The sequence below is a fragment of the Petaurus breviceps genome, unplaced genomic scaffold, assembly GCF_028583685.1.
Source record: "Petaurus breviceps papuanus isolate PSGF00001 unplaced genomic scaffold, PetGlider_PUasm1.0 90654, whole genome shotgun sequence".
NCBI classification, from domain to species: Eukaryota; Metazoa; Chordata; class Mammalia; order Diprotodontia; family Petauridae; genus Petaurus; species Petaurus breviceps.
The window spans coordinates 3,988,900-4,002,861 of NW_027187301.1; the positions used below are offsets into that span (position 1 = coordinate 3,988,900).

Sequence of the window (13,962 nt, forward strand, 5' to 3'; positions counted from 1 at the left end):
TCCTTAAAGGCACCAAGATTCATTTCTTCTGAAAATTTTTGAAAGGAACTAACAAAGCAAAAGGTTTTTGTTTGTTTGTTTTTTACCGATTTCATCATAGAAGACACAGTTTTTAAGATGCTAAAATACCAGATAAGAACAGTAACTGAAATTCTGTAAGTATAGAAAACTCCCAGGTGAGGAAGCTCCTACTAACCAGGGCAACACCTTCTCTGCAATATATAGTCTTAGTCTTGAAGAGATGCCTAGAGTCCCGAGAGGGGACACACTTTGTTCAGGGTCACATAGCCAATATGTGTCAGAGGCAGGACTGGAACCCAGAACTTCCTGGCTCTAAGGTGGGCTCTGTTTACTATATAACACTGCATCTCAAAGAGTCAAAATACAAAACTTCTTTTGTTGTTCAGTTGTTTTTTTAGTCATGTCTGACTCTTCATGACCCCATGTGGAGTTTTCTTAGCAAATATACTATAATGGTTTAGCATTATCTTCTCCAGCTCATTTTACAGATGAAAACTGAGGCAAACAGGGTTAAGTGACTTGTCAGGGTCACATAGTCAGCAAATGTCTGAAGCCAGATTTGAACTCAGGAAGACGAGTCCTGACTTCAGGCCCAGCAATCTTATCCACTACACCACCTAACTTCACTCGTTGTTGATTTCATATTAAATGTGAAATCATGAGCTTCCCCACTCCCCCACCAGCTTTGGATGTTATTCTCAGATGGATCATTAGTTGAAACATATCTGTATCAAAATAAAATAATTTTATAGGGAGGTCTTTAAAGAGTTTGTTTTTAAACATTTTTTCCTCTTGCTTTTTCTTACCTTTTTTTTCTCTTATCTTTTATAGGATGGATGATGGCCGACTCTTGGATTATCTTATGAACCATGATGAACTTATGGAAGAAAAAGTTGCTTTCTACATTCGAGATACCATGGAAGCCTTACAATATCTACACAATTGCAGGGTTGCTCATTTGGACATCAAGGTAACAGGAAATATGGACTAGGGACTGGATCTATGGTTTTATTGATTCAGATGAGGTAACTCTCCTCTATCAGGACAGGGAGGCACCTTCTCTGTAAGCTATAATTTCAAAGAACTGTCTTAAAGACTCATGTATCCATCACACTCTAGAGTGGAGCTAGAACCAATTTAAATTGTAATTAGGAAATATTTAACAAAATAAACTAAATCAATCTGTAACCCAGAGGGATATTTATGTACAGCTTCGGGGCCCACATTTCTATTTGAGTATGAAAACATTAGCCTAGAGTGCTGGCTGTCTGAGAGTCACATAGCCAGCATGTTTCAGAGGCAGGAGTTGAATTCAGATCTTCTCAGCTCTGAAGTCAGCTCTCTATCCACTATAAGGGCCAGGAAAAAAAAAATAAGATGCAACTTTCATAGCCATTACCCTTAACAAAAGTGAATTACATTTCAATTTGTTTAGAAAGATCAAAATTCCAATGAATATTAAGGATGGGGACTTAACCTGTACTGATTTAATCAATCAATAAATATTTATTAAACACCTGCTATTTGCCATCCACTGTGCTAAGTGCTGGAGATTAAAAAAAAGAAGAAAAAGATAGTCCCTGTCCTCAAGGAGCTTACATTCTACCAGACTCTCTTCTAGACTACTGAGATTGGTTTCTGTATAATTTAAGAAAATTCTTTGAAGTATATTATAGAATGTTAGAATTTGAAGTCCAGTGCCTAGTCCAGGTTCAGAAAGCCTAACACAATTAGTCAGTGGTAAAACAGACTAGAACCAGGGTCTCCTAACTTCTTTTCCATAGGGCAGCTAGATGGTACAAAGCCAGGCTGGAGTCAGGAAGACTCATCTTCCTGAGTTCAAATATGGCCTCTGATACTTGCTAGCTGTGGAACCTTGGGCAAATTATTTAACTGTGTTTGCTTCAGTTTCCTCAAATGAGAGAAGGAAATGGCAAACCACTCCTTTTTCTTTGCCAAGAAACCCCCAAATCAAATGGGGTTATGAAGAGTCAGACAGGACTGAAACAACTCGATCACAAAAAGCTTCTTTTCCACTCTATCATGCTGCCTCTCACTTGTGAACCACATCTAGTAATGTCAGCTGGAAAATAGAAAGATGAGAAAAGGGGGAAGGGCTGAGTGACTTCCAGTGACCTAGATCACCAGTAAAATTTTTCCCCATAAAATATTGTCCTGGTCACAAGGAAAGAAGAACATTGTTGATAGGATTTGTTTTCCATGAAAAAGAATTTACTAATTAAAATCTCACAGCCTGAGAGCAGAGATGAAACTGAGACACAAATATTCAGACCCCAAGGGTACAGTAGCAGCCAATGAGATGAGGGAGTTATCTGCTGTTGTCATTCCTTGTTTTTATCCCACAGCTCTTTGGCCAGCAGTGAAAAATGGCACCCACAGCATTTAGCACAATGTTTGACATGTAGAAGGTTAGATAAATGCTTTTCATTTGCTGAATTGGCAGCCTATATTATGCCATGGTAGTAGCCATGGAGGAACCCTGGTTTAACCCTACTCTGCTAATAATAATTCGATGCCCTGACCCATTCTCAAAAAGTATGCCCTCTCTGAAAGAGCTAACATTATCCCTAGGCAGGTGGTGGGTAGAGCAGTGTATAGAGCACTGGGCCTGGGATCATGATGACCCAAGTTCACTTCCTAGCTGTGTGACCCTAGGCAAATCATTTTACATGTTTGCCTCAGTTTCCTTAACTATAAAACAAGATTAATAATAGCACCTGCCTTGTAGGTGCTAAATAAATGCCCATTCTCTTCCCCTCTGTCTCTACCCCCCAATTTTAGACCCTCTGAAGGCTTTGGAAAAAAAAAGTATAAAAGGTGGGGTGCTTTAGTGGACTTGGAGTCAGAAGACTGGCTCTGCTACTTACAACTTGTATGACCTTGGGTGAATCACATTACCTCTCTGGGCCTTAGTTTCCTTATTTATAAAAGGAATCTTTTTTTGGACCTGATGACCTCTAAGGTCTCTTTCAGCTCTAAATCTATGATCCTGTGATTTAGTTTTGTTTAAACTTCTATCAACTGAAGGTTTACTTTGCTTGGGGGGGAGAGGAACAGTGAGGATACATATGAATCCAAAGTGGGCAGCTGGATGTTATAGTGGAGAGCATGCCGGCAAGTTCAAACCTTGCCTTGCACATGCCGTGTGAACCTGGGCAAGTCACTTCACTTCTTAGCCTCAGGCTCAGCATCTGTAAAATGGGGATAAGAATGGTACCTACCTCAAAGGATTGCTGCATAGCTCAAAGAGGAGAGCACTTTAGCAAGCTGCAAAGCACTATATAAATGTTGGCTGTTATCATTTTTGTCATTACTGATATTCCTATCAGAAAAGCAAACCTTTCTCCTTTAGTCCCTCTCTCTCATTGCTCTACAGCCAGAAAACCTGCTCATTGACTTACGGATACCAGTGCCTCGAGTGAAGCTCATTGATTTGGAGGACGCTGTCCAGATCTCAGGTCATTTCCATATCCACCACTTGCTGGGGAACCCCGAGTTTGCTGCCCCAGAGGTGATCCAGGGCATCCCTGTCTCCCTGGGCACAGACATCTGGAGCATTGGAGTCTTGACGTATGTCATGTTGAGCGGCGTTTCCCCCTTTCTGGATGAGAGCAAGGAGGAGACGTGCATTAACGTGTGTAGGGTGGACTTCAGTTTCCCCCATGAGTACTTCTGTGGGGTCAGTAACACGGCAAGGGACTTCATCAATGTGATGTTACAGGAAGACTTCCGGCGGAGGCCCACGGCGGCCACCTGTCTCCAACACCCCTGGCTGCAGCCCCACAACGGCAGCTACTCCAAAATCCCTCTGGATACCTCACGCCTGGCCTGTTTCATAGAACGCCGCAAGCACCAAAATGACGTTCGCCCAGTTCCCAACGTCAAGAGCTTCATCGTCAGCCGGATGAACCAAGGGACATAAGACTGCTCCCTGCCCTTGAGGCTTGGCGGGGATGTACAGTGTGAGCAAAAGTGAGGCGATGTTGGGCTGTAAATAGTTCTGTGTTCGACCATTGGACTTCCTGCAGTTCCCCAGATTGAGTGATGTCCCTCATACACCTTTTTCCAGTGATTATTCAGTGTCTAAACAACAGTAAAAACCCACCCTGAATCTAGGAGCTTTCTGATCGTTGGCTAGCTCTCTCTAAGGTTATTCTACAAAGGCAAGGAATAAGCTAAGTATTGGGATTGTGGAGAATAGAAGGGGTGAGGGTAGGGAAGGGCCTGCGTAGCTACTTTTAGGTGGACTTAGGTCAAAATGGAAAATAATGAGTTCCAAGTGGAGTCTTATTGGAGTCAAGTGACGCTCACGCTAGCGAGCCAGTACAGAACTGAAAAGCCTTCTCTCTTGGTTGAGATCTTCAAAAATAACCACAGAATTCTGCGTGATAGAGGTGGCCCATCTGTCAACTGCTCCAGTTTATGTGTATTAGATATAACTTCTTAATACAAATATATGTGAGCATAGAGTAGACTATATCCACCCAGGTCCCAGGGTTTTATGATATGTGTATATATGTATGTAAAATAGATAGAGCTTTAAAAATCAATCACCAGTACCTTTCTGTGCTAGAGTTAAAACAGTTGTTTATAGGAGCAGTAAGTCGTTTTGACTTAAGCACAATTAGATGATGGATTTTTTTTAAAAAGTATTTTATAAGACCTTGTACAGAAATCTTTTACCAAAACAGAGGAATTGATGTTACCCTTTTTTTTCCCCAGTATGTAGAAACTCACGACTTTGGTTCCAGCTGAAGGTTTATTTGATGAACACTAATTGTGTCTATCAAAATTCTCCTGTTTCACTGACAGCTCAGAAGTCAAATGGTAGAGAAATCTGCTGAAGAGCTGGGTCAGCAATGGAAATTAAAATTTACTCGTCTATTCACATATAATGAGCAAATCCAGGGGCCTATTTTTATGCCTCCACCTGACTTGGAAATAGGTTCATGAATATAATACACTCATTTGATAGGGTCACTAGAAACCTTTCTTACAACTCTTATCCATGAGGGAGCAGAATTCTAGTTTCTTCTACAGACATGCATCAGACACTGGGAAGCTTCCCTTGTATCATTATCACTGCTAACAGCAGTGATGTTGCCTACTAAGAGGAGGCAGCCATATGTCTCTCTTCAAACATCTGGAAGAAGCAAAATTCCTAGGGAAATGAGTGAGAATGCTCTATGTGGACCACCCTTTTGGTTCCTGGATTACCAAATGTCACCAGAACCAGGGTTTGGGGTTTGGTTTTTTTTTGGGGGGGTAGGGCACACTCATTCTAGGGAGCTGGAATCTCTCCTCTCCTCAACAAAAGCTCCTCATAGCATCACTTGAAAATCAGTCTGGAGGACATCCAGGGAGACATCTAATTTTGAAGTTCTGAAACAAAGTCCTAAGAGCAGCCAAAGGAAACACTGTTTTACTTGGGGTTGCAATAGATGTCAATTCTTAGCCCCAGGCATTTCTCTGGACTCCCCAAACCATTTTGAAGGCTGATGCTGCTCCCTAGACTAGCGTATGCCCTCTCAAAATAAGGCTATATTGCTAATTGGCCTTTCTTCCTTGGTAGAAGCAAAAAGTGCTAAAACCTGAGTATTTTTACTCTAATTTTATATAAGATCTTACCCCATACTTTCGAGGGTGTCTTCTAAAACATGCTGTCACACAGCTGACATCTTTAAGCTTAATTGAATCATCTGCCCAAATAAAATTTCCCAGCATTCCTTCTCTCTTCCAGCAGGAAGGACTCAAATCATGCAGTACAGGTATTGCAAGAAGAACATTTGGGAATGGTTCCCCAGTATTATCCATCTGCATGTTTGGGTGGGGAAAATATATTGAAAATCAAACCTGAACTAAGATAATATCCAGAAACCTTTCATCTCACAGCAGAAATGTAGAATTAGTAATAGTTCGTTGAATATTTTTCAGAATATTAAATGGTAACTTTATCATCTACCCTTCCCTGTCTCCACACTATCCCTAAAACCTCCCTAATTTTATGTATTAATAAATTAGTAGTGAGTACAAGCAATAAGACTAGGTAGCACTTAGTATTTTCGGTATTAACCAAATATGTGTAAACCGACTCTGACTGTATTTGTTTTCTAGCTTGTGAATGGCCTTGGGTTACCAATTCAGATGCCTTGGAGACTACTGACTTGTTCTATATGCTCCATTCAAACACAGACACACAATTTGTGATTTTTTTTTTAAATCATCTAAATTCCTAAGACTTCCATAGTAGAAAAATATTAATACAAAATATGATGAACCTTAGCCTAGAATTTATTTTGCAAAGGGGAGGGGAGAATGACCTCATTGTAGGGTTGGAGAATCATTTTAGTTTTCAAAAGATGCCATGCCATTTGGTTTATCCATATGTCTTTTCTCCTACCTAGAATAGATGGTTTGAAGAACTCTCTTGAACATCAATAGACTTACCGAGGCCAGGCAAAAGACGGCTGAGTGTTGGTTTCTAAAAAGCAGAGCCTAGACTAGGAGGAATGCAGGTTAGGTATGACGGCCAAATAATTGGAGTGGAGGAGGCGGTATCGAGGAGAAGTGGTCATTTGCAATATATCATCTATGGTAGGGGCTTCCATATTTCATCAGCTTTAGGATGACCCAGAAGTGAAGTCGCCTAGATTGCTCCAGAATAAATGACTAGAAATGTCCAAATGAAAGCATGGTGTGGTGGGGAAAAAAAAATAGATTTGGAATCAAAGGAATCGGGTTCAAATCCCCAACTCTGCCATTTACTCCCTATAAAACATTAGACAAGGCACTTAACCTCTCTAGATCTCAGTTTCCTCATCTGTAAAATGAACAGATTAAACTGGATGATCTTCTAGCTCTAAATCTATGGTCCTATGAAAAATTATTTTTGATGGTCATGTTGGATGCTGTTATTAATTAAAGTGAAAGCATAATTAATGATAGAGTAAATATGTATGTGTATATAGGTATATATATATACACATATATTTATGTATGTATGTATGTATGCATATATATCAGAGGCCCCAAGGGAAATTGAGGAGTTATCCATTTAACTTAGAGAATTCCTTAATAGTGGGGATCATTGTATACATAGTTCTCTGCCCTTCTAGACAGTGTGGTCTAGCTTAGATCCAAGGATTCTCCAAATTAGTGCTTAAATAAGAACCAAAACCATGGAATCTCTGACTTGTTAAGTCATTTTTTTAAAAGCAGGTAAACAGAAAATAGAGTTAGGTAACATACCTTTGGTGTATCATGTAGGGTCACCTATGATGAGAGAAAGAAAAAGCATCTGAGACTATTTTCTTGTACAACTAGAACCAATTACCATATTTTACATAATTACAACTTCAAATAGCATGAATTCCAACACATGTGACACACTTCATAGGATTCATCATTTGGACTAATCAATACCTGGCTGTGCCTGACCTGAACCAAAGATATTTAGAGAATTTCTAGGGAAGGAGGGAAATTTTCACTTCTGTTAAAATTTTACTAGGCCTTGAAAATGAGTTTATTGGGCATGGCTAACAAAAGTATCCCATTTATACAGGTTTCTCAAGTTTTGTTTTTTTTTTTTAGCCAAGATTGTCCAAATTGACTTATGTTCATTGGGTAAGAATTTCTTTTGTTAGGATAAGCATGAAAAGGTAAAGGAAAGGAACAACTCAATATAAATTAATTTGGGATGATTATCTCTTTCAATCTGGTCTTGAGAGCCAAGCATTCACTTAAAATGTATAAGAAAAGTAAAGAATAAATTGTGGGAATGGGAGAGTGGGGAGAGGGTATACTTTTGGCTTCTCAAAGTCACAGAACAATATAGAGGAAGGGAGGGAGTACAAGAGGGGAAGGAGGGATGTTGATTTTGGTGTTTTATGGTCCACTTTAATACAGTTGTGCCTTTCAGAGGGGAGGATGGGAAATGCTGAAAACTGTCATTTTTAGCTTTCCTGAATTCTTGGTACATGGGGCTTGCTTTTCTTGTTCTTCTCAACAGAAGGAGGAGGGGAAGTCTGAGCCCAGGGTAGAGGCAGGAATTCCATGTTTTCTCATTTCAGTGTGGACCTTGACTTCTTCCTTATGTCCATATGTCATGGAATCCTTCTGCCCTGAATGTAGCCCAGGGGCAAAATAGGAGGTGGGAAGAGGGGAATAACTTATTGAATTTCATAGGACTATTGATAAACTGTACCAGTTAATCATATCTGAAACAAACTTTGGATAAAGTGCTATACACTGCCAATGCTGACTATTTTATTGCCCATTTCAAACAAACAAACCAACCTCTTAAAATTCCAGTTTTTCCAACATTCAACTCTTTAGGCATCATTTTCCAGCTTATGAAAATGGATTCTCCTGCAGGATTCATAGATGAAAACATTACATGCTTCTTAACTTACTATTACTTGGTCTTATACAGGAACAAATCACTATTTAAAAGAATTCATTGCCTGGAATGATGGGTAAGGAAACTGCCCTAGAGAATAAAATCCATCAAGAAGAATAAAATACCACCCCTATTTCTTCTCATGAATATGAGATATCTCTTTATATCTCATTATCTTATATCTCTTTAATATCTCTTTAGAGATATGCAGGCCTGGCTTCCTCTCCCACCCTCTACTTTCCATATCTTACCGTCTGAGTGATTGCAAAATACCATTCGTTACCAACCACTGAAGAGCTTCCCTAGTGTTTCATTGGTAACTACCATCTCCAGTGAATCCAGGGCACAGGTATAGAGGGTAGATATCTCTGTGTTAGGGTTTCATTGGGGAGAAAGGGGTTGGAATCTGGAAGGCAACCAGACCTTTTGAGAGTAACCTATTGGAAAACAACTTCCTGTGGCCTAAAACTGTGTACACTTGCCAGTCATTCCTGGATCCTTGAAGATTGGAAGGGCTCTAAGTTTGGGTCCTCAAGGCCCTATGGGAACAAAGGTGTCATAAATGAGAAACTAGTGGTGATTTCTGTGTGTTTACAAAAACCTTTGTCCCATTTTTGCAATCAAAAGCCCCTGCAAAACAGGGGAGAAAAATTATGACTCCAGCTACCCTAACGGCTGGGTGGCACTGCCAACAACCACTCACTCAGGGTGAATGGTGACCAATGCTGGGTGAGTGGGAAGGAATGTATACACCATTCATTCCACTCCCTAGTTATGAACTCCTACAGGGAGTCTGGGATAGGCAAACATATTTGTAGGCTTATCAGTTTTTTTGTATTTATTTGTAAAGCTGTGTTAGGATTTCCCTTAGTTTTCTAAAAAAAAAAAAATCTAGGGACCATTTAAAAATTGTAAATAAAACCATGGGGAGGGGACAGGGGAGATGCCCCTGACATTCACATATGCACCAAAAAAGAAAATACTATATTAATACTTGTTCTTTAAGTACCATGAGATCTTCAATTGTTTCATTAATTGTTATTGTGAATAAAATTTTCCCAGCGAGCCTGGAATCTGGGCATAGGTATCTGGATTTTTTTTTAAAAGGTTGTTTTGGAGGTTGTCTTTGTTTTTTTTTAAGTGTGAGAAATCTATACAAGAAGATAGAAAAACTGGACATGTTTTCTGTGATATGATTAAGTTTCTTCCTCACTTTTAACAAACTTAGAAGCTAGAGGAGGACCAAAAGCAATCATTTTAAGATAACTTTCAGTCCTCAAAGACCAGTGTAATGGTTCCCAAGAGGAACCATTCTACAAGGGACATACTGACACTGAAACATTTGACTGATTCAGTTTTCCTGCCAATTTGCTCACTGGTAGATTCAGAAAATGAGAGTCTTGATCATGTTCCAATTTGGGATTCATCCTTTCTGCTCTATCAGAAGGCCATTATTTTGGAAAGTGAGGGTAAGGAAGTAAGATCAGGGGATGGAGTGAATGGAAAGAGATAGAAATTAGTTAAATAAAGAGAATCCCACATTATAAGACTGAATGTATATATCTAGCCTGGCACTAGTTGGGCATGTTGGCACTCAGTAAATCCTTGACTGACTAATTGATCGATACTGCCATCAGTAATAGATCCACATTTTGGAAAGATATGGTGACTGTTACCATGCCATCCATCAGAAGGCTAATTAACTCTGTGCTGTCATTGTGGTCTTTGAACATGAAGCTAGCAAAACCAACATCTCACTCACTAAACTTAAGCCATATCTCTCATCTCTGTGTCTCATACTTTTTTTTTAATTTTTGTTTTTTGACCCTGGTGCTTTGACTTTAATATCTGCCGAACAGTTCAGTCTACTCTGTTGGGAAAAAAAAAAAAAAACGACTGGAAGGTAGAGCAAATGCGGGAGATGTGGCAATCCTGAACACATTTCCTTCAGAATGAGAGCCAATCACCAAGGGAAGGTACTGGTTTAAGGACAAGCAGGCAGAAAAAGACTGATCTGTATCTGCATAAACATGGAGATAGTGTATAATGTCTATGTCTATCTTATAGTCCATATGCAGAATATATCAGAGAAACATAAAGAGATGTAGCATAGTTTAATGGAGACCTTTAGTCAGACAACCTGGCTTCTAGTCCTAGTCCCATTGTGCAGCCCCCAAGTCTCAGTTTCCTCATCTATAAAATGGGGATAAAGATAGTTACCTACCTCACAGGGTTGTTGTGAGGATCAAATGAGGTAATGTATGTGAATGCCCTATAGAAACATAAGCTATTATTATCATCAATTTAAAGAGAGGTCACTTCATCTCTCAAGGTCTCAGTTTCCTAGTATGTGAAAAGGAAGGAGTTGGGCTGGATGAACTCTCTAAAGTTTCTTCAGGCTCTAAACCACCTATGATTCTGTGTTTCCCAACCTATAAATGTCCAGATCAGCCAATGTTCTAAATAGGAAAACAATTTCCAGTTATTTAAAACTATTCGAACTAGGTGGAGCTAACCAGAACCAACCAACTCCTGCTCAAGCAAGAGCCAGTTCTTTACTTTTCAAAGACATCAAAGCAAGGGGCTCTAAGCCCGAGACATCCCACTGACTTCATTGTTTGGTTTATTCTACTGATCAGGGTCAGAAATAACTTTGCATTTGAATCATTAATAACCCCTTTTGCAGAGGGGCAGCTCAGAGTAGACAGGGAGACTAGATTCAAATCCATGTTCCAAGACTTAACAACCCTGTGTAACCCTCGAGCTTCTATGTACCTCAGGCAGTTGTTTAAGCTCCTCTACCAAAGTCAAGGAGGAGTGGTGCCTGTGTTTGTGGAGGGAATCTTCAAAATAGGATTTCCCTCCTTCCACAGGTAAAATCATGGAACTTTTCCCTTCTCTTCAGACCCTTCAGCGAATGATTCAAATTGGTTGTGGGAAGTTGAGGTGGGCCCTTCTACATAGAAAAGTTTATCTGTATCTGGGCAGGTTTCTCCATATGGACCATAACACATACACATAGAATTACACTAAATCACATTAGACTTTGTTAACAATCAACAGAGAAAAAAAAAAGAGGAAAAACAACAATGAAAAAAACGCCACTCCACAGTATTGATCAATAGCTCAATATTTTCAAGGTGCAAAAGAATTCCACAGCCTTAATTATTTCAGTGTCTTGCTGGTCTGCCTTAAGTGTATCTTCTGTTTTATGGTACTTTTTTTTCATTTTGTATACATACAATGTCGTTTTGTAAAGGTAGGTTGTAAATATTTTATTTGTAAGTCAGATCCCTCATGTGTCATGTTGTAAAGTGGTGATCTGATGTCATGTTTATGATTAAAAACAGTCAATGTTACAAGCTGCAAATGAAGCTTCAAAATGTACATCTCATGTGTTATTGCATTCCTATAAATATACTCTACTAAAGATGCTGTTTCTGGTTTTCTTTTGTTTGGTGGTTGGTTGTTGTGGGGTTTTTTTTCCTGATTAAAAATATTTGTTTAAAGCAAGGAGTCCTGCTTTCACCCAAACATGAAAGCAGTGTGATTTTCCTGTCCCAACAGCTCTCCCTGGACACCGTTCACATATATCTATGTATATTACACACACACACACACACACACACACACACACACACGAGAGAGAAGAGAGAGAGAGAGAGAGAGAGAGAGAGACAGAGAGAGAGAGAGAGAGAGAGAGAGAGAGAGAGAGAGAGAGAGAGAGAGAGAGAGAGAGAGCGCGAGCGCTAAAAACACTTGCTTGTCCCCAAAAGCCTCTTCTTGATCCACCCTTCTCCAAGAGATACTTTATTTCCTTCCAGGAGGGGAAACAGGAGGGCACAGACCACCACTCTGCTCCTGGGGGAATGTGGAGGTGGGGGGAGAGGTAAGGGATGGTACCAGGCTAGAATCACAGCAATCTGCTCCCTTAAACACTCAGTCTGGAGGATATGATTTTCAGGTTCAAGGTAAACTTCTGATATATAATGGGGAAATGAAGACTCTCCCAAATTCTATATCCAGGACTTAACTCCCTTCCTGCCAAATACCAGTTCCACAATGAACACAATTAACAAAAAGCAAAGAAACCAATTTGTCCAAGTCAACTGCAAAACAGAAATCAGAAAAGGTAAACATGAGAGAATATATTCCAGAGAGTACAGAGTGAAGGAGTTGTCCCATTGGGAGCAAGATAACTGTTCAACCAAAGGAATCCTAGAGCTTACCCAAAGGGGAAATCCCCTTGAAGTCTCTAGTGTAGCAAGCTGAAGCTAGGGACACCATGGAGACTGCAGGCTTCTTACCAGATTCTCATTCTCCCTTCAGCAAACTCAAGTAGGGTTGGCATTGTCCATCTTCTCTCCTGAAACTACTGTAGAGCCCCAAGCAACTCAAAAACCCACAGAGACTGAACAGACCTCTAGAAAGTCAAGGGATTGAATCTTTCCACTCTCCCCTCTCTAACTCCACCCCTCTCCTCACACAGGTGTGGGGCTTTGATCTTTACCAGTGAGGAGCAAATCCCATGCTAATGCACTTTGGTACTTGGATTACATTTGAATCCAAACAAGTGCCAATATGAAAACTGCAACCCAGGGAAGGTGATTTGGAAAAAGTTATTAATTCAATTGAATTCAACAAACATTTAATAAGTATCTACTATATGCCAGGTACTGTGATAAGTGATGGGATAAAAAAAAGAGGCAAAAGACAGTTCCTGCCCTCAAGGAGCTCATAATCTGAGGGAGATAACATGCAAACAAATATATATACAAGCTATATACTGGATAAATAGGAGATAATTAACAGAAATAAAGCACTGGAATTAAGAGGGGGTAGGAAATGTTTTCTATAGAAAGTGGGATTTTATTTTTTTTAACTTTTTCTTTTAAATTTATTTCCTTTTAGTTTACAACATTCAGTTCCACAAGTTTTTGAGTTCAAAATTTTCTCCCCCCACCATGATGGTAGTTTTTTTGCAAACCGATATAGGTTCTACATATACCTTCACATTAAACATTAGTCAATGGTTTACCCAATGGTTTACCCAATGGAAATGAACAAGAAAGAAAAAAAAAAAAGAGAGAGAGCAAATAGTTTGGTTCAATCTGCATTCAGACTCTAATTCTTTCTCTGGATGTGGATAGCCCTTTCCATCATGAGTCTTTTGGAGTTGTCTTAGAACTTTTTATTGCTGAGAGGAGCCCAGTCTATCAAAGTTACAATTTGTATCTGTAATTATGTACAATGTTCTCCTGGTTCTGCTCCCCTCACTCAGCATCAGTTTAGATAAATCTTTTCGGGTTATTATGAAGTCTGTCAGCTCTTCATTTCTCATAGCACAATAGCATTCCTTTACATTCATATGCCACAACTTGTTCAGCCATTCCCCAACTGAAGGACATCCCCATGATTTCCAATTCTTTGCCACTACAAAATAGAAAGTGGGGTTTTAGATGGGACTTTAAAAGAAGCCAGAGAGTGGAGGAGCATTCCAGTGCCGAAGAAAAACTCAGATT

At 39.7% G+C, this 13,962-nt stretch overlaps 1 protein-coding gene across 1 annotated transcript in view; it reads left to right on the forward strand.

Annotated features, from left to right (window-relative positions):
- The window catches only part of KALRN (kalirin RhoGEF kinase), a 982,696-nt gene extending 970,835 nt beyond the window's left edge, over window positions 1–11,861 (forward strand). The window contains exons 26-27 of the mRNA XM_069064968.1: window positions 853–991; window positions 3,419–11,861. Of these exons, the coding sequence (XP_068921069.1) occupies window positions 853–991; window positions 3,419–3,964 (685 nt within the window). The 3' untranslated portion in view covers window positions 3,965–11,861. The remainder of the gene's footprint in view (window positions 1–852; window positions 992–3,418) is intronic.
- The last annotated feature ends 2,101 nt before the right edge of the window (window positions 11,862–13,962 follow it).